We start from the raw sequence: 19,699 nt of genomic DNA, 5'->3' as shown, positions 1-19,699 counted from the left end.
AGTCTTAAGTCCCCAAATCAGCCGCAGGGAATGTGCTTGTCCATGCAGGAGCTGCCCGAAGTCTCTCGATGTGTGCGTGTAAATGAGCATCACACGCTTCCCTTGAATAAGTGACCCCTCAGGTGAGTGCTTTGTTGCTATTTATAAAGCTCTGGGTGTTTTATCTGCTGAAAGGCAGTAAATCGCTGTCCCTTGTGCCCTTTGCCTCCTGCCCCTGCCTGGGAGTTGTTCTTATCTGTTACCAAGGAAGGAGCAGATGCTGGAGAGGGGAGGTGGAGCACAGTGTCAACACCACTGATTTGTTTATTTTTCCACTTAAAATCTCCCAGCCAGCAGCAGGCTGTGGGCTGTGCTGGAAGGATTCCCTGCCAGTGTTTTTGTGTCCCTGCTGCAGCCCCGTGACAGTCACTGGGGTTTTTTTTTCTTTTTTTTTTTTAGCCCACTTTCCCTCCGCTGTCGGATTCTCCCCTCCTCTGCATGGAGCCAAGAACTGCCCTTCTATGAGTGTTTTTTCCACTCTGCTCTGGTTTTCCAGGCTGTTTGCTGTGAGGATCCTTTGCTCCCTGAGGCTCCAGCCATGTTCAGTGCCAGCCAGTCCTCCAGGGCCCAGTTCCTGGACAAGGCCCGGCAGGCGCGGGAGGAGCGGCGGGAGCTGAAGGAGAGGGAGAGAGCTGCAGTGCAGCTCCAGGCTCTGGTCAGGAGGTTTCTGTGTCGATGCCACCTGCAGAGGGAGATCAGGTGTGTGGGACTCATGGGATCATGCAATGGCTTGGCTTGGAAGGGACTTTAAAGCTCATCTCATTTCAAAACCCTCACCACTTTTCGCCAACCTGGCCTTGGGCATTTCCAGGGATGAGGCAGCAACAGCTTCTTCCATCCTCACAGGGAAGGATTTCTTCCCAGTATCCCATCTAACCCTGTCCTGTGTCAGTTTGAGTCCATTCCCCTTTTTCCTTTGTAAAAAGTCTCTCTCCATCTTCCATGTGGGGCTCTTCAGGGAATGAATTCTTTGCTCTGTGATTGCTTTTTAACTCCTCGTTTTTCCCTCTTTGCTAGGAGAGAGGTGGAGGATTTCTTTGGGACAAATGAATGTGGCTCAAGTAAAAGAAGTGCCCTGTCTGTGTTCAGGATTGCCAGGAAGCTGCTGTTTGTGTTCAATCCCAAGGAGGACAAGGAGGTGAGGACACTGCCCTCACATCCTGCTGTGCTTTTGGGGACAGGTTAAATATGTTTAATTCTTTACTCAGTGATCTTGGAGGTTCTTGCAATATATTCTGCCTTCAGCAAGTTTCTCTCTGGCTTCTGGCCCTTCCTGAAGGGATATGCCTGTAGGATTGAGATGGGAGAAACCTTGAATTTTTCAGCAGTGGTTTTGTATTTGGGACATCCTTTAATGGATGTTTTTTCTGGTGACTGTGCTAGCTGCAGGAGCTGAGCAGTGCCTGAGGATTTTGGCACACCCCAGTTCCCCAGGCAGGTACATTGGGACAGCTGCCAGAGATCTATGCTGGCACAGGGAAGGCTGTTTGTACCCCAGCAGCTTTTCTCACCATTCCCTGAACTTGTGGGTTCAGAGTGAAGCCCTGAAATGATGATCCCAGGAAGCTGTGAGGGCTGACTGGAAGGAAACCAGCTGCAAAATGGAAAGCTGTGTTTCAATAGCAGCAGCAGTGAGGGATTTTGTTAATCTCTGTCCCATGGAAATCTGTGCTCAGATGCAGTTTTCTGTTGGTACAGCACCCAAAAAAAAACCCCTGTGTTCCCAAGGAAGGAATTCTGCACAGCAGCAGCAGGATGTGTGTGCTCCCAGGGAAGGAGCCATGAGGATTCTTGTAGGGAATGTGCTGGGAACATTTGCTAATTTGAGACAGAGAGATCTTCCTCCCTTTGCTGAGCTGTTCTTGTGCTTTTCCAGAACAGCCCTTCCTGTAGTTAGAACTAATCCCACCTTTGGATTTTCCCAGAGGTTTGAGAAGCTGTGCCGTTGTATCCTGAACAGCATGGATGTGGAGAACGAGCCCAAGGTCAGCAGGGGGGGTTTGCTTTGGAGTGGGGAGGGCTTGGTGGTCATTTTTAACTCTCTGTGTGGGGATTTACTTTGCTAATACGTAATTTTTAGATTTCAGAAACCCTTGAGCACTGTGGAAATTCCACTGTGGAAAGTCCTTTAGTATTCCTGGGATATTTTTACTCTGTGCAGCCACGGGAGTTAAAGGACACTTGGTTTCTGGCGTGGGTGATGTGAGAATTTGGGGAGAGGAGCATCTTGGTCCCACTGCTGGGTTCAGTTCCCAAACTGCCCAGCAGTAGCACAAGCCCTGATCCCTCTGTGCATCCCCCCTTGCTCAGGTGTGGTACGTGTCACTGGCACTCTCCAAGGACCTCACCCTCCTCTGGATCAAACAGATCAAAGACATCCTGTGGTTTTGCTGTGAATTCCTCAAGCAGCTCAAGGTGAGGACTATTCCTGTGTTTTCTCTCCCTGCATTTGGCAGGGGGCACAAGGCTCAGTGGATTTGTTAACTCTGCTGTTTGTTATCCCAGCCTGACATCCTGCAGGACTCCAGACTGGTGAACTTGCACCTCACAATGCTGGTCACCTTCACAGACACTTCCACCTGGAAGATCCTCCGGGGAAAAGGTTGGTGCATCCAAATCTCACTGATTTGGGACTTGGTGTTAAAATTTACTGAATGCTCTGCCACAAGTTCCAGAGAAGCTGTGGCTGCTCCATCCCTGGAAATGTCCAAGGCCAGGTTGGAGAGGGTTTGGAGCAACCTGGCATAGTGGGGGGTGTACCTGCTCTTTGCAGGGGTTTGGGATGGGATGATCCTTAACATTCTTTCCAACCCAAACCCTTCTGGGATTCTGTTTCTGCACCTTGGTTGCCACAAAGATTCATTCTGCTCCTGTGTTTGCCCAGATTAAGGATTCCCTTGGGATTAGACTCTTCCCCTTGGGATTAGACTGTTTCCCTTAGGACACCAACAGTTGTTACAGCATTTTTATAATATTCCAGAAACCCTCACACAGTAAGTGTTCAGGGGGTAAGGGAATGTGCTCTTAACTTTTGTAGGAAATAGATGTAGGAAAGGCAGATAAGTAGTGAGAGGAAATGAGACTCTTAGAGCCTAAACAATACAGTGTAAAATGCTGACAGAATGATGGGTTTGTGTAGAAGGACAAGGACTTTGGGCAGTGACAAACCTTTGTGTGGGGGAGCCAGAGTGGGGCTGTGGTGCTGTGGGAGTGACACGAGTGCTTTAACCCAAAGGTGAGACCCTGAGACCTGCCATGAACCACATCTGTGCCAACATCATGGGCCACCTGAACCAGAAGGGCTTCTACTCCGTGCTGCAGGTCAGTCTGAGCTGCCACAGTCCCAACTTCACCCCAACCAGCCCCAGCCCTGCCTGTCCCCCTCTCCTGAGGAGCATTTTGGGTCTGTGTTAGGGTCTCAGGGATGAGCTGCCAGTGATTTGTACATTATTATATTTTTCTCAAGCAAAGCAAAAATTTCTCAAGTTTCTCAAGTAGAGTGAGACCAAATCCACCCTTCCCCTTCTGTCACTGCTGCTGAACCTAAATCCTGCTTAATCACCCCATCATGAGATGGACAAGGACAAGTCCTACATAATTTTGACAAACTTTGCACCTGCCACATTATATTGGTTGGGTTTGTTTGCTGCTCTGCTGGGAAAAGGAACTGATATAATGAATCTTTTAAATAAGAATTACATTACCAAACTCTGAGCCTTGTCTGTTAATTTTTAAAGCCTGTGAGCACAGGTTCTAGGGAAATAAGTCCTGCGGAGTGTCTGATTTCATTGCAGTATCTCTCTTGTGCCATTATTAACCTTCTAGTTCTGCCAAATAACTTGTATGAACTGGATTTTAGGCTGCTCTGATGTTCTTATTCTCTGCATTAAATAAACTTAATGACTTTCAGGAGTAATAGTATTTTGTTTTTCTGAGTACTACAAGGTTTTTATATTTTGATTTCTCTTTTTCATTCCAGATTTTGCTAACTAATGGCTTGGCAAGATCCAGACCTTCCCTGTCCAAAGGTTCCTTAACTGCCATCTTTTCCCTTGCTTTGCGGTGAGTCAGGTGGAGCTGCTTGAGGGGATTTGCAGCCAAACTTGGCTTTTTTTTAGTGTTTTTTTTTTTTTTTTAAGACTAGTCATTATTTCTGTGGTTTTGTGCCATTGAGAATATCACCCTGAGGAAAGAAGTTGCTTTAGGCAAATGGCTCACTTTGCAGTCACCCTTTTTCAGATTAGAGTGGCTTTAAGTCAGGAATTAGTGTGAGCCTAAACTTGAGGGTGCAGTTCAGTTCAGGGTGAACTTGCTCTTAGAGCAGAAGTGTGGGTGAACAATCTTTTCCCTGGGATGCTTCAAAGCCAGGTTGGAAAGGGCTTGGAGCAGGCTGGGATAGTGGAAGGTGTCCCTGCCCATGGTAGGGGTGTGGGGTGGGCTGAGCTTTAAGTTCTCTTCCAACCCATTCCCTGTGTCTGTGGTTCTTGCTGAGGAAATTCCCAGGATCCAGTGCTGGATGGCTCAGTTGGAGGCTGTATTGCTTTCCCAGGCTGGGTTGAGCTCTGAAGTGTCTCTCTCTCTCTCTGTAGCCCTGTGGTTGCTGCACAGTTCTCAGACAATCTGCTGAGGTCCTTCCTGATCCATGTCATGTCTGTGCCTGCTATAATGACTCACCTTGCTACTCTCACCCCTGAGGTAAGTGGGTGAGCTCAGGGGACTGATTATCACATCAGGCCACTTCTTACTCCATTTTATCAGCTCTTGGAACAGAGCTTTGGCATTTCTCTTTGCCATTTTTAGTTCTCTGTTGTGAAAGCCTTGCAAATGCTCTGGATTTCTAATGCAGAAGTTACTAATACCAGTGGGATGATGGGCTGAACTGCCCTAAAATACCTAAAAAAGCATATATGACCCACAGCTTGAATTTTTCATGCCCTTGCTCTTCCTTTTCCATAACCACAGACAGAACCAATGCCAAAATCACCCTTTTTGGTGGCAAAGGCTCTGTGGGGGTGACAAATGTGCTGCCCATTAATCCAGCTCAATCTGCTTGGTGCAGACAGGCAGGTTTTGTGCCAAATGGGCAATTCCTGTGTTCTTGCAGACATATCATTGCAAAGGTCTGATTCCATCTCCAGCATGACCTGTTCACCTGCCAGGGGTTTTATTTCCCAGCCCAGCTCCGTGTCAAACACTCTGTGGGGCAACAGCCTCAACGTGGTGATTTATTTGGGAAGAAAAGCCAGTGCCAAGTGCTGCTGGCAGATCAGGAGTGGGGAATGTGGTGCTTCCCAGCCTCACTGGCCCTTCCATGCTGTCTCCCAGCGCCTGGCAGTGATGGAATCCCACGATCTCTTCCGGAAATTCATCCTGTTCCTGAGCCGGGAGTCCCAGTGCCGAGATGTCTGCGTGTGCCTGGAGGGCAGTCACACTCTCTGCTTGCTGGGTGAGCACCTCCACCTCTTTTATTGGATTTGAAAAAGAGTCTTGATTCAGATCTTCATTTTCCATGGGGCAGAGCTGCTTCCAACTCATCATTTTTAATTGTTATTTTGATAATTTTCTCTAAATAATAACTGAGGTGTATTTTGGGATGTTACAGACAAGGTTTAAAACCTTTGCAAAGGGAAGAAGGGCCAGAGATTTGCTCTTGTATCCATGTCATGTATCATCTCTGTCAGCTTTTCGCTTGGACTCTGAGCAAGTCTTGGAGTGTGGCAGACTTGGCTCTCCTTCTCCTAAATGCTGCTGCAGATTTTAATTCACATTTCTGCAAAAGTAACAAGATTATCAGTTGGGACTCTGAGATAACCAGGGGTTGTAGCTTCTAGTAGTTTGTAGAAGGTGTTGGTGGGAAAGGGGAAAAGGTGGGAAAGGTGGCCAAAGGGACATGTTACCTCAGGGATTGATGTGTGCTGGAAATGGCTTCCTGCAGGGTGGCTTCTGAGATCACTGGTGACACAAATCCTCTCCTGGGACTGGGAAAGGATTCACTTCACCTCTAACCCCTGTCCCACAGCATCTGTTCCTCTTTAAGCCTTGCTGTGCTGGTCCTTCCTCCAGGCAATCTGGTGTTCCTGGGCTCCCTGAACGACCAGGTGCTGGTGGAGGAGACAGCTCATTTTGTGGGGGTGCTCATCCACATGCTCTCCTACTGCCAGAAGTACGTGTCCCAGAAGAAATCCAACCTCACCCACTGGCACCCTGTGCTGGGCTGGTTCTCACAGACTGTGGATTATGGGTGAGTGGGCAGGACCTCACTAGGAGAGATGATGAAGCCTCTCCTTTTATTTTTTAATTTTTTTTATGTGTTGCAAAGTGTTTTATGTTTTGAGATGAACAGACATAATTTCTCAGACATTTCGGGTTCTAGCTGTACAATAAACTGTAGCATTCCTGCACAGACTATTCCATGGGTGGGTGCATATTCCAGTTTGGATTATGAGCTAAGTGGATCATTATCACTGCCTGGTGTTTTATTCTAAGCTGCCTTCTAACCTGTCCTCCTGCTCTGTCTTCCAGGCTGAACGAGTCCATGCCCCTGCTGACCAAGCAGCTGCAGCACCTCTGGGGGGTCCACATGATCCGGATCCTCTTCAGTGATGTGCTCAGCAAGAAACTGCTGGAAAATCAGGAGATAGCTCAGCTGCCAGCACAGCCAATCTCCCCTCAGAACAGCCTTCCTATGAAAAGTCAGTTCTGGAGGATTTGGGGTTTTTTTTTGTCTATGTGTGTGTGTTTATGTGGATCTCTTTCCTAAAGTCGCAGGGCTTTGACTTTTCCACTTCTGCCAAAAGCTTTGAATAATTACTTGCAGTAGCTGCTGCTGCTTAGGTGGGGATGTGATGCCTCCTACTCGTAATTCCTCCTTGGAATGCTTCTGTGACCTGGGGCAAGTCTCTTTCTTTAGTGCTAGAAAAATATTTGCTTATTTTAGCAGTTTCTTTTCATCATTTTCTCAAGTAGCTGAAGTGCTTTTGGCAAAACTTAAGACTTCCAAGGGAATATTAGAGCTCGGCTTCCCAAGTGGAAAGCAAGGTGAAGCTCGATCCTGCACCTGTGAGGTGTGGTGGTCCTGCAGAAAAAGGATTTGGGATAAGAGAACTGAAAATCTGATATTTTCTAGCTGTTGCCCATAACACTGGATCCTGTGGTCATTATTTGCTGCAGTCAGGATCATGGATCATGAGTGGTTTGGGATGGAAGGGCACTTGCAGCTCATTCTTTTCACCTTGTCCTATAGAACATGTGGAATGGTGGAGTTGGAAGGGATTTGGGGCCATGGGCTGGGACACCTCCCACTATCCCAGGCTTCTCAGAGCTTCATCCAACCTGCCCTGGGACACTTCCAGGGATCCAGGGGCAGCCACAGCTTCTCTGGGCACCCTGTGCCAAGGCCTCACCTGCCTCACAGGGAAGAATTCCTTCCCAAAATCCCATCTAACCCTGCATTCCTCCTGTGTTTCTGCCCCCAGACCTGTTCAAGAGAGCTTTCCAGAAGTCGGCCTCAGTCCGGAACATCCTGAAGCCGGTGGGAGGGAAGCGCGTGGACTCTGCTGAGGTGCAGAAGGTTTGCAGCATCTGTGTCCTGTACCAAACCACCCTGACCACCCTCACCCAGATCCGCCTGCAGATCCTCACAGGTCAGGCCACCTCCCTGCTGCTCAAATCCTTTCCAGTGGAGAGGGAAAAAAAAAAGAGATTTTCTTATTTCTGTTGATTTGTTGGGAGTTTTATCACTGCCAGCAGGTTATTGACTGGCTGGGGAAGGCTTGTTCCATCCTGAATCATCTGTGGGATCAATAACATTCAGCACCACTTGTTCAAGCACAAACTCTCAAGAATACAAATTAAAGCAAGTTTTCCTCTCATGAAACCTTGCTTACTCCCTCTCAATCTTCAGCCTGAGTCAGGGTTTTTGGGGAGCCTGGCAATATTAATCTTTTTGTGGTTGGAAACACTGAATGCTTTCATACTTGAGAACAAGTTGCCTGTCTTGGGAAGGGGTAGAGGAGGAGATCAGCACTGTTTTGGTCCTGTGGGCAGAGCAGGGAGCAATTCCAGAGCTTTGGATGCTTTGTGATGACCATGGGTGCAGCCCTGTTGTGTTCTCATCCCTAAGATGGATGTGGGATCACAGGAATTCATTATTTGCTGAAGTTGCCAAAGAATTACGGGGAAAAGGTTCAAGATGTGCAAACAAAGCCTCATTAAAATTTATGGGATTTTTTTTTTTGTGCTTTCCTGGTGATTGTCTACCTCCTGTTAATGCAGACAGCCCTGGGAGCCAAATGGGATGCTCATGTTCCTCTTCTGCTTTGCAAAAGGCTCTTTCAGCTTCAAGTCTCACCTCTCTGAGATTTCACAAGCAGCACAATGAGCTTTACCAAGTGCACTTTATGTTTTCATAGGTCTCACTTACCTGGATGACCTGCTGCCCAAACTGTGGGCTTTCATCTGTGAGCTGGGACCACAGGGGGGGTTAAAACTCTTTTTGGAGTGTTTGAACAACGACACAGAGGAATCCAAGAGGCTGTTGGCCATGTTGATGCTCTTCTGTGACTGCTCCCGTCACCTCATCACGTAGGTAGCTCATGGATGGGAATTCCTGAATTTGTGACATGGAGCTGTTTTGTTCCTTCAGGTTCAAGAGAAACATTTAAGCTTTTTCATGAAGATAAGTAGGCAAGGTGAAGGAGCAAGCTTTTGGGATTGAGTCCTGAGAAATAAAAAGCTTCAAAAGTACTTTTTTCCCCTCAGCTGTGTGCTGCTTGCAGCTGGTGAGAAAACTGAGTATGAGGAGGAAAAGGAACAACACAAAAGATGGGAAAGGGGGTGTAAAATTGCCCTTGTTGGTTACCAGAGACAATTCTCTCCTCTTGAATGAGGAAAAAATTTTCTTGGGAATGGAAAAAGTCCTTTTAAGCCTGAAACACTGACTTTGCTTGTATCTCAGCCTCTCATACCATCTTCTGTTAAGATCTGCTATCAGTCAAAATCCATAAATAAGGTTTGGTTGTTTATGACTTTAGATCCTCATGGGTGTCAGTTGTCATAGAAATAAGAGCTGCTGCTAAAGGATAATGTGCCTTTATGAAAATTTCAACAGGGAATTAAATTTACACTTGTGCATTTGCATTTGTTTGCTCTGACAGGATTCTGGATGACATTGAGGTCTACGAAGAGCAGATTTCATTCAAACTGGAAGAGCTGGTGACCATCTCTTCTTTCCTGAATTCCTTCGTGTTTAAGATGATCTGGGATGGAATTGTAGGTGAGTACTTTTAGTAGATTGAGTTGATGTTACTGTTAGAACCACAAATGGCATTAATTTTGGAATTTGAAGCTTCTGCTAATTATTCCTTGGCACAAAAAGCACGTTCAATATGGGAATATGTCCCAGTCTTTTGATGTCCAGATGCCACAATCATGCTTTGTGCCAAATCCAGAGCACTTCCCTATTTCCAGTAAGGATTTGTGTAACAGACATGATGGGCATGTTGGTTTTTGGCAGAGATGAGCTTTAGCAAGGCTGGGCCATGTGTTGGACAAGAGCAGAGCAGTTCTGTGACCAGGCAGAACAGCTTGCTTGGGTCTCTATAGAATCTGCTGTGGATCTCTCTGCTGGTATAATTTGGGTACAGCTCAGCTCTCTGGTAATTAGCTGAGGTATTCCAGTTCTGATGGGAAATGAGATGGCTTTGATTAGCTCTGTTTAAAGAAGAGACAATCTCTCTTCCCAGAGGCACAAAATCCTTCCCTCCAGAAGCCGTGCAGGTCTGGAAAACACCCCAGTGCTGTTACTGTGGGGAGGATAATCAAGGTATGGCTTTTGCTGGTGCCAAGGGTGCCTGGACTTTGCTGCCTTGTTCCTTTTGTGCAGAGAATGCCCGAGGGGAGACCCTGGAGCTGTTCCATTCTGTCCATGGCTGGCTCATGGTGCTGTACGAGCGGGACTGTCGGCGGCGCTTCGCTCCCGAGGATCACTGGCTGCGCAAGTGAGTGGCCCAGGGCAGGGATCCTGGGCAGCTCCAGGCTTGTCCCACTGCTCCACATCCTCTGGGGAGCCTGATTTGGGATTCCTTATTGACATTCTGCCTGTGGGATTGAGGGGGGAACTGCTGCCTGTGGTTGCAGTTAAGGTCGCCCCTCGTGTTGTGGGAGGTTTAGGTGGTGCTTTGAATACTGACTCAGCACCCAAGAGCTTGGGTGTCCCTGGGCTCTTTTACCTTCTTAGTGTGTACACTGAGCACTTCAGTCATCTTTGGAATCACTGCCTGTTCCCTCTCTCCCACACCTGGGTATTTCTCAGGGATCTCTGAATCTCTGCCTTTCTTTGTCAAGGGACCTCAAACCCAGCGTGCTCTTCCAGGAGCTGGACAAGGACAAGAAACGAGCCCAGCTGCTCCTGCAGTACATCCCACATGTCATTCCTCACAAGAACGTGAGTAGGATGGGGGTAGAGGGTGGAGGCTGGGAATCAGTGGCCTGGGTGGCCATTGGGGTGGGAGGGACACGTGGCTGGAGCATTTTGTGACATGGAGCTTCTTTTGAAATGCCAGCCGAGTAAAAGTCAACTGCTTCATCCTCACCTTCCCCAATAGATTTCCTCTAAATGTCTTGATTCTGTCACTGAGAGAGGACTGATCTGTGTCCTCACCCCTTCCTAGTGCATTTCCTTCAAATATCTTGATCTCTGTGTTGAGACAGAACTGATCTGTGTGTGCAGCTGCACACACAGTGTGAAAGTGGCACCGTTGGGAATAGCTGGGATCAGGACAACCAGCAGCAGTTCTGTGTGTCAGGAGCCTCCCAGATCCCTGCTGCCCTGCAGGATGAGGATCCTCATGGATTGCCCATTTGTTTTCTTTTTGTAGAGGGTGCTGCTTTTCCGGAACATGGTCACAAAGGAGAAGGAGAAGCTGGGGCTGGTGGAGACGAGCTCGGCGTCCCCTCACGTCACCCACATCACCATCCGCCGCTCCCGCATGCTCGAGGTGAGGGACACAAGCCAGCAGCAACCTGGCCTGACAAAAAACAGGGCAGGGGGGTGTGTTTTACCTTCTCTGGGGCTGCTGAGGGATCCAGTCCCAGAACTGTGTTCCAGGAGAATGCTGGATCCTCATTCAGCTCAGGCTGCTGCAAACCTGGAATTTTGACTTGGAAAATGCTGTTTTTTTGAGCTAAAGACTCAATGACAAATGGAAATTTCTGTGGTGGGCCTGTGTCCTGTCTCTGCTGCATCTCTGGGTGGATTTTTCATGTGTCTCTCTCTGGGATTGCCCTCTGGATTTTCTGCTCTGTGTAGGATGGGTACGAACAGCTCCGGCAGCTTTCCCAGAACGCCATGAAAGGAGTGATCAGGGTGAAGTTTGTCAATGACCTGGGGGTCGATGAGGCTGGTATTGATCAAGATGGGGTCTTCAAAGAGTTCCTGGAAGAGATCATTAAAAAGGTGTTCGACCCTGCACTGAACCTGTTCAAGGTAGGACACGGGTGCCACCTGAGGTGACCTGGTGCAGGCAAAGCCATTCTGGCTCACTGGGCTCTTTTCTCTTTGTGCAGACCACCAGTGGTGATGAGAGGCTGTATCCATCCCCAACATCCTACATCCATGAGAACTACCTGCAGCTCTTTGAGTTTGTGGGGAAGATGCTTGGGAAGGCTGTGTATGAGGTAAGCCAGAAGCACCAGGCTGGGATCTTGTCAGTGATGGTGACTTTGAGGGCACCTGTCCTGCTTGGGGGGGTGTTATTGAAGAGTGGAGTTTGGAAAAATGGCTTGGATAAAGATCCTCTTAGTGGAACAGGCTGGAATTTCTTTAGGCATGTATTACAAATAATCATGGAGGTAAAACCTTGTCATGCCTTGATTGTTCCTCATGGTGCTGGGACACCAGCGTGTTTTTTGGTGTTCCACCTTACAAACAACTATTTGTGGATACCTCAAAGGGACATAAGGCAAAAAGGAGGATGAAATGTCAGAATGACTGACAGAATGATTTGGGTTGGTTGGACTTTCTAGTCCAATCTCCTTCCCATGGGCAAGGACACCTTCCACCATCCCTGGTTGCTCCAATTCCTGTCCAGCCTGACCTTGGACACTTACAGGGATCCAGGAGCAGCCACAGCTTCTCTGGGCAACCTCTGCCAGGGCCTCACTTCCCTCACAAGGAAGGATTTTTCCATGTATCTGACTAAATTTCCCCTCTTTCAGTTCAAACCATGTAATGCAGTTCTTTTAAAGAGCACATGGAGTTCCCCGGGTGCCTTTTTGCACCTGCCTTACTAATTGATGGATTTTAAGAGGATGTGAGGTTTGTAGCTGATTTTGGTGCCTTGCAAAGTGGTCTTTGCACTTGTTCCACATCACAAGATCTGCCGTACAGGTAACCAAAGATGCCACAACCACAAGTGTGTGGCAGAACCTTACCTGTGCATTCTTCTTGTCCACAGGGAATAGTTGTGGATGTTCCATTTGCTTCCTTCTTTTTGAGTCAACTCCTTGGGCACCACCACAGTGTCTTCTACAGCTCCGTGGATGAACTGCCCTCCTTGGACTCGGAGTTCTATAAAAATCTCACTTCAATTAAGGTTGGAGCAATAATTTTCCTGTCATTCCCCTCCCTGATTGCTGCCTGTCGTTAGAAACTGGGAGTGACTGGTGGTTCTGTTGCTGAACCCTGACCTTCTTTCCCTTTTTTTTTCCTTCTTCCCTGTTGTTCTCCAGCGTTACGATGGTGATATCAGTGACCTGGGCTTGACACTGTCCTATGATGAAGATGTGATGGGTCAGGTAGGTTTTTATTCAGTGATTTGTTGGACCTTACCTTTGCTGTGTCCTCTCAGCTTGTCTGAGCTCAGCCATGGGATTCAGTATTTACCTGTGGGCAGAGAACAGCTTTTTCCACAAGAAGAGGTTCCCCTCTGACCCTTAATTTTTCTGCTTCTAGGGTTGAAAAGTGTTTAATGCTTCCCCTGCATAACTGGTGTGCCCCTCTTAAGAGAAGTCTGTGAATAGGAGAAATTCCTTTTCTTTCCACATTGATGTTTCTATCAGGGAGTCAGGGAAACTCCCAAGTGTGTCAGGAGGTCTCTTGGCCTAGAGAATGAAAAGCTGTTTGGCACTCCCTTAGGAAGACTTGGAGGTACTTGGTTGCATTGAGCCCTGTGAAGCTCTGTGTGCAGAGCTGGAAAATCTGAAGAGATAAGATAAAAATGCTTTTTGCTGGCAGTGTTGTGCTGCAAATTCCATGGGGAGCCATGGAGGACACCTGCTACTGCCTCAGGATTGCTGAGGTTTCAGCTTGGAGGGTTCTTCCATGTAAAAAATGAACATAGGAGCAGGATATGGAGCTCAGCAATGAGACACTGAAAGCTGTGGTTCACTGAGATTAAAAATAACCTGGGCACTCCTGTTTCTCCAGTGCTTTGGTTGTGCTGAAGGAGCCAGGTGGGTCACCCTGGCTGAACTCTGTGTCCCTGTAGCCACAGCCATGTCACATTCCCTGTGCTGGGCTTCAGTCTGACCTTGGAATTCACCAGGAGCTGAGGCACAGAGGCCTCTAAAGTAGGAATGAGGATGTGCTGCCTCAGCTTGGGCAAAGAGGAGTGGGGACTCTGCAGCAGCACCTGGAGGGTCCTGCACTGGCCCTGAGCTGGAGGAGATCACCAGGCACTGGGAGATCCCTCCTGGCTCTCTGCCTTCCTGCCTGGAGTGCCCAGCTGGAGGGACAGAGCTCCAGGAGCTCCTGCAGGAGACCTGCGGCTCAGCCAACTTCAGGTTGTGCTGTCAGGCTGAGCGCTCTGAGCTTGCTCAGCCTCTGGATTCTGGGATAGTGACAGTCCCCCAGGGCTCTTGGAATTGATTTGTGTGTGGTTCAGCAGTGATGGATCAGACTGCAGAGGAGGCTTCCTTGGAGAAGGGCTGGCTCCACTGGTGGGAGAGCTGCAGTTCCTACTGTTCAATTACTCTCTTAATAGTTAAGTGAAACTGGTTTGAGGCAGAAGTAGGATTATTACTTAAATTTTAAATCCTGCTGTTTTATTGTAAAAAATAAATGTTTTATGGGGAGGTAACAGCTTAGCATGGCATTTCCTTCCATTGTGGTTCCAGGCAGTAATTAGCAATCCAATCATTTCTTCCCTCAGCTGGTTTGCCATGAACTTGTTCCTGGAGGGAAGACCATTCCCGTTACCAATGAAAATAAGTGAGTACAGCAATTAGATTTTTAAGGTCACCACTGCACAATACTTTATTCTGGTTCCTTGGGCTTGCATCTGAAATGAATTGAGATAGATTGGAGGAGAAGGAGCACATAAATATCTTAATAGAATTTGCTGGTTACAGTTCATCGGCAGAAATTGTATTAAATTTGATTTGCAAAATAAAAATTGACAATTTACTTCTTGAAACAGCACTTCTGAGGTCAAAGGCACCCAGTCAGGGAGATTTTGCAGGATTTAATGATGGTGATGGATACAGACAGATGGATTCAAAGCAATTCAGGCACACAGTCGTGAACACAGAGGGCACAGATGCTCAAAGACACCTTGGAGCAGACAGATCTCCTCAGAATGATAACATGTGGCAGTTGTATAAAGCACCGTGTTCCGAGCAGACAGTGCTGAATTCAAATGTACTCGACAGTCGTTCTTTAGAGCCAGGAAATCAGAGGAGACACCGAGCCCCGGGGCTGTTTTCACAGATAACCGGCTTTTAGATCGTTATCAGAAATGTCAACTCCGGAGCCTGCAAACCGACCCCACCTTTTTGTTCCTTTTTTTTTTTTTTTTTTTTTCCTTCTCTATCCCCATCAGTGCTCATAAAAGCAGAACGAAATATCTATTAAGCAAATGTGTGTTTGAACTGGTGATCTGGGGGTTGTTATCTTTTTCCTGACAAATGGAAGCTGGATCCCACCTGGATCTGTGCTTTGCAGCCTGATGTTTCCAGGCTTTTCTCTTCTCCAGCTCTGGCCAGGGAGTTTGCATTTGAAAGCATCTTCCTCAGGCTTGTCACAAGTCAGCTTGAGGAAAAAAAGTTGAAAGTCCTGGATGCTGCTCTAGTAATTTACAGCAGAAATTTGAAGCTTCTGCACCCAAAATTGGGAGTTGGAAGGGAGCAGAAGTGTTGGGAATGACAGCAATCTGGAAACAGCTCTGCCTGGAGATGCTGGGGTGACCTTGCCAAAAACCCAGGCAGTGGAATTGTGGTGGGGTCTGTGTGGGAGCTGCTGAAGAAGAATCAGCAAGTTCAGGTGTTCTGCCTGGAGGTGAGAAGGGGAAGAGCCTCTCTCTAACAGAAAGTTCAACTTTCCCACATCCTACAGGAAGGTGGGAATCTGCTTGATGGTTTTGGTGTGGTGTTTCTCCAGCCATGGGGCAGCAGAACCCAGTGAGCTGTTGGTCAGATCTAGAGGAGTCTGCCTGGAGAGCTGAGCTGTTAAAAGGAGTTGGAGCTGTGTCCAGCCAAGGTTGATCAAGGAATTATTAAAGCCGATTAGTCCCTTTGCTAGGCAGGAGCTCTGAGAAATGAGCAGAGTCCCAGAGGGGGGAATGAGGTGGAAAAACATCTGCTTAAATAACCAGCAGGGCCTGGAGGGGGAAGTATAACCCTGTCCAGGCTGTCCCAGTCCTTTTTGGGGCTGGAGAAACACATCAAGGACAGCTCAGTGGTGGGTGCTGGGTACCCCTGGCAGCTCCATGTCCCCCGTGGCACCTGCCTGTCCCACAGGATCAGCTACATCCACCTGATGGCACATTTCCGGATGCACACCCAGATCAAGAGCCAGACCGCCGCTCTCATCGGCGGCTTCAGGTCCATCATCAAGCCCGAGTGGATCCGCATGTTCTCCGCGCCCGAGCTGCAGCGCCTCATCTCCGGGGACAACGCCGAGATCGACCTCGAGGACCTGAAGTGAGTGACAGCTGGGGCTGCTGGCCATCCCTCGTCTGGCCTGGGAGCTGAGCTTTTCCTTTGCACAGCTCCTGGTGGCTTGACAGTGACAGTGACTTGGCCACAAGTTTGCTGTTCCTGCTTGGAATGTGAGGAGAAGAAAGGAACGGAGCTTTGGAATGTGTTCATTAAGGCTAATGTGGGGTGGGTCCTTTCTTGCATTGGTTCTGGGAGCAGGATTCCTGCCTGCTTTTGCCTTTCCTCTGATCAAGTGCTGGGGGCTCAGTGTCAGCAGTGAACCCTGACCTGTGGCAGGTGTTGGACAGGCTTGGGGCAGCCTGGGCTACTGGGATTTGTCCCTGCCTGTGGCAGGGGATGCAACAAGATGAGCTTTAAGGTCCCTTCCAACCCAAACCATCACACCTGAGTGATTCTTCCAGCACTTGTGCCCCTCCTGCTGCAATGGCAGGCCTGTCAGAGCCTTTCTCTCCCCAGGAAGCACACGGTGTACTATGGGGGCTTCCATGGCAGTCACCGAGTCATCATCTGGCTCTGGGACATCCTGGCCAATGACTTCAGCCCTGAGGAGAGAGCCATGTTCCTCAAGGTGAGTGAGGAGCCATCCCTGCCCAGCTGGGATCTGGGGTGGTGGGGCCAGGGCTGTTCACCAGTTACCTGGGTGCTCTCTGAAGGGGCACCAGAATTCCTGACAGCTGGAAGTGCCCAGCAGGGCTCTGTGGGTGCTGTGGTATCACCATGAATGGCCCTGCAGAGGTGGCACTCTCCAAAGGCTGCCAGACACACGCTGGGGGGTGCTCAGTGCCAGTCCCAGCAGTGCTGGATCTGTGTCACTGTGTGGCTGTTCTTCTCCCATCATCACCATGTGGCACTTTTCCAGTTTGTCACCAGCTGCTCCAGGCCTCCACTTCTGGGCTTTGCCTACCTCAAGCCTCCTTTCTCCATCCGCTGCGTGGAAGTGTCTGATGACCAGGTAGGCATCCTGCTCAGAGCTTGGGAATTCCCTGCCCAGCTTCCTCCCCTCCATCTGACCTGGAAACCCTTAACATGGGAAGATTAAGTGTTAGGATTAGATATCAGGGAGAAATTCTTCCCTGTGAGGCTGCTAAGGCCCTGGCACAGGGTGTCCAGAGAAGCTGTGGCTGCCACATCCCTGGAAGGTCCAAGCCAGGCTGGATGGGACTTGGAACAACCTGGGATAGTGGAAGATGTCTCCTGCCCATGTCAAGGGGACGGAACAGGATGAGCTTTAAGGTCCCTTCCAACCCAAACCCTTCTAGGATTCTGTACCTAAAAACAGCCCAATAGGATGCTCATGGCTGCACACACACACAGCAGCTCCAGACTCTTCTTGCCTGGATTCCCTGTGTTCCCCCAGGGTTGTGTTATCCCCCTGTGTCCCACCCATCTCCCTGCACACCCTGCCCATATCAGGCAGTGAGTTACAAGCAGAGCTCCTTGGAGAGGGGTGTGAAACTGAGCTTGGGCTTTAGCTCACTGTTCCCAGAGCTGGGTTTGTGCTGGCACCTCTGCCCCGTGCCTCTGTGCCAGGAGCAGGGAGGGAGGTGACAGCTCTGTGCCCTTGCAGGACACGGGGGACACCCTGGGCAGCGTTTTACGCGGCTTCTTCACCATCCGCAAGAAGGAGCCGGGCGGGCGCCTCCCGACCTCCTCCACGTGTTTCAACCTCCTCAAGCTCCCCAACTACAGCAAGAAGAGCATCCTGCGGGAGAAGCTGCGCTATGCCATCAGCATGAACACCGGCTTCGAGCTGTCCTAGGCACGGCCTGGGCTCGGGATGGGGCTTGGAGCTGCTGCTGGAAGGGGGAGCCCTTCCTACGTGGAGCCGCTGCGCGCGAGCCGAGCGCTCGCTCGAGGCCTGGAGGGGCAGCTGGTAGTGGAGGTTCACGGGGATCCAGGGAAGAGCTGCTGGGCTCAGAGCTGGTTTTTCTTAGGCACGGCTCCAGGCTGGAGGAGGGGATGGGCCTGAGCTTAAGCCCTTCACTTGACACCCACGAAAATCATCCTTAAAAGCAAACCCCGGGGGAGCACAGAAGGAATGCTCCAAGTGCCACTCGGATTAGTGACAGTGAGATCCCCAGCAGGCTGGGCAGCTGCTGCCATGGGAGTGCTGCTTTTTCCTTCCCCAGGAGCTGGGCTGGCTGGAAGTGAGTCTGGGAAGCTGCACAAAGGCAGAGGGATGGCAGAGCCCACAAGGAGATGTCAGCATTGGAAGTGCCTGGATGGGCACTGCTTTCCCAGGACAGGAGGATTCCAGGTGTCCCTGTTCCTGCAGGGTCCTGGATGTTTCTTGGAGAAGGAATCACAGGGAAGCAGCAGCTTCAGCAGGAGCAGATGGACCCTGTGGCTCTTGGGAAGGCTTTGGAATGCCAGAGGTTAAGGGCTGGAGCAGCAGGAATGGGCTCAGCCAGCTGTGCCTCTGCCAGGCTCCTGGCAGGCCCAGGCCTTGGGACAGAAAGAGTCATGTCTCAATTTCTCAGGAGCACTACAGGTTTAATTGTCCTTGGTTTCCAGAGGACAGGAGCTGGCACACACTCAGGCTCCCCAGCACAGTGCTCAGGTGGGGCAGGTTCCTCTCTGGAACCAGGGGAATGTGTCAAATCCTCTGGAAACCTCCACTGGCAAAATCCCTCCAGGATGGAGGTTTCCCTTTGCTTGCAGGCCCTTTCTTAGGGAATTGTTTGGACCCAGGGCAGGCTCTCTGTGTAAGAGCCACATTTGCTTTGTTGCCAAACTCTTTATTTTGCTCACTTTGTCTCTTTCTGGCCTTACTTCTGTCAGTTGGTGTTTGCCTGGAGCGGGCAGCTTTTGCAGGGGGTGACTTGGACAGATGTGGATCCTTCCTGCTATTTCTGAGACACCCCTAAAGTGTCTCTGCAGCTTCCCATCTTTGGTCCCTTGAGCTGCTGCGAGCCCTGCCCTGGCCCAGGCTGGAGAGAGACTGGGCTGCTCCTGGGCTGTCCTGGCCCTGCTGGGATTCTGGCACAGAGCAGAGCCATGGCATTGCCCTCTTGGGGACAGGGTTAAAAGCCAGTCACCTTCTCCCCTTCACCTCGCTGCTGAAACAAGCTCCTGCACAGGCTGCTGGCTTCTGCCCAGGGTTTTTTCTCTCTCCTTCCCTCCCTGTGGCACTGGGGATCCTCATTCCCCTCCCTGGCCATAGCCCACCTCTCCTGCTGTCCTGCCTGGTCCATCCCATGGGGTCCCTGTGCCCGGGTGAGCTAGCAGAGCACAGGGCTCCACACCCTGGGCTCTGGAAGAGTCCCCTTAGCCACAGGATTTCACAAGATTTCCAAGGGGTCGGAAAACCCTCGGCACCGAGCAGCGAGATGGCCTTGGCTTCATCCTCCTCCTGTCGTGCTTCAGATGGATTTCAGAGAAATAACCCTTTTTTTAGAACCAATGCCTGGAAATGCATCTGGAAAGCAATGTCAGGATCCTTCTCTGTCAGATCAGTGAGATTAAACAGGAGTGATGGGAAGTGTTGGTGCAGACTGGAATGTCTGCATCCAGAGGGTTCAGGACACTGGGCTGTGAGTCACAGAAATGAAAGATGATAGTAATTTTGTTTGTTTGTTTTAATACATAGAACATTTTGGCATTAACTAGTTGGTGACTGTGTAGTTGGGAGGTTTAGGCACTGCCTTGGACCTCTCAGAGTTTAAATATCACCCAAAATCTCCTTTTTCCTTCTAGGAAATGCAGTGTGTCTGACTAGAGCACA

At 49.6% G+C, this 19,699-nt stretch overlaps 1 protein-coding gene across 1 annotated transcript; it reads left to right on the top strand.

The window, feature by feature from the left end:
- The first annotated feature begins 18 nt into the window (after positions 1–18).
- UBE3B (ubiquitin protein ligase E3B) lies at positions 19–18,909 on the top strand. The gene is made up of 27 exons (XM_021544687.3): positions 19–122; positions 536–738; positions 1,057–1,177; positions 1,965–2,024; positions 2,350–2,454; positions 2,545–2,641; positions 3,275–3,360; positions 4,019–4,101; positions 4,629–4,734; positions 5,365–5,485; positions 6,103–6,280; positions 6,562–6,731; positions 7,515–7,682; positions 8,451–8,622; positions 9,195–9,313; positions 9,923–10,037; positions 10,384–10,483; positions 10,917–11,036; positions 11,348–11,524; positions 11,605–11,715; positions 12,495–12,632; positions 12,769–12,834; positions 14,190–14,248; positions 15,775–15,957; positions 16,432–16,543; positions 16,835–16,927; positions 17,543–18,909. Exons 2-27 carry the CDS (start codon positions 578–580, stop codon positions 17,732–17,734), a joined length of 3,213 nt encoding a protein of 1,070 aa, XP_021400362.1. The 5' UTR covers positions 19–122; positions 536–577; the 3' UTR covers positions 17,735–18,909.
- The last annotated feature ends 790 nt before the right edge of the window (positions 18,910–19,699 follow it).

Source organism: Lonchura striata, chromosome 18 (assembly GCF_046129695.1).
Source record: "Lonchura striata isolate bLonStr1 chromosome 18, bLonStr1.mat, whole genome shotgun sequence".
NCBI classification, from domain to species: Eukaryota; Metazoa; Chordata; class Aves; order Passeriformes; family Estrildidae; genus Lonchura; species Lonchura striata.
Note: the sequence above shows the minus strand (reverse complement) of the source record. Positions and strands in the feature narration are given on the sequence as shown.

What these genes read in the sequence shown, in the direction of transcription:
- UBE3B (XM_021544687.3), top strand. Translation starts at nt 578, where the DNA reads ATGTTCAGTGCCAGCCAGTCCTCCAGGGCCCAGTTCCTGGACAAGGCC. An exon ending in ATCTTTTCCCTTGCTTTGCG is followed by an intron (nt 4,102 to 4,628) that starts GTGAGTCAGGTG and finishes CTCTCTCTGTAG; the next exon opens with CCCTGTGGTTGCTGCACAGT. An exon ending in AAAATCTCACTTCAATTAAG is followed by an intron (nt 12,633 to 12,768) that starts GTTGGAGCAATA and finishes GTTGTTCTCCAG; the next exon opens with CGTTACGATGGTGATATCAG.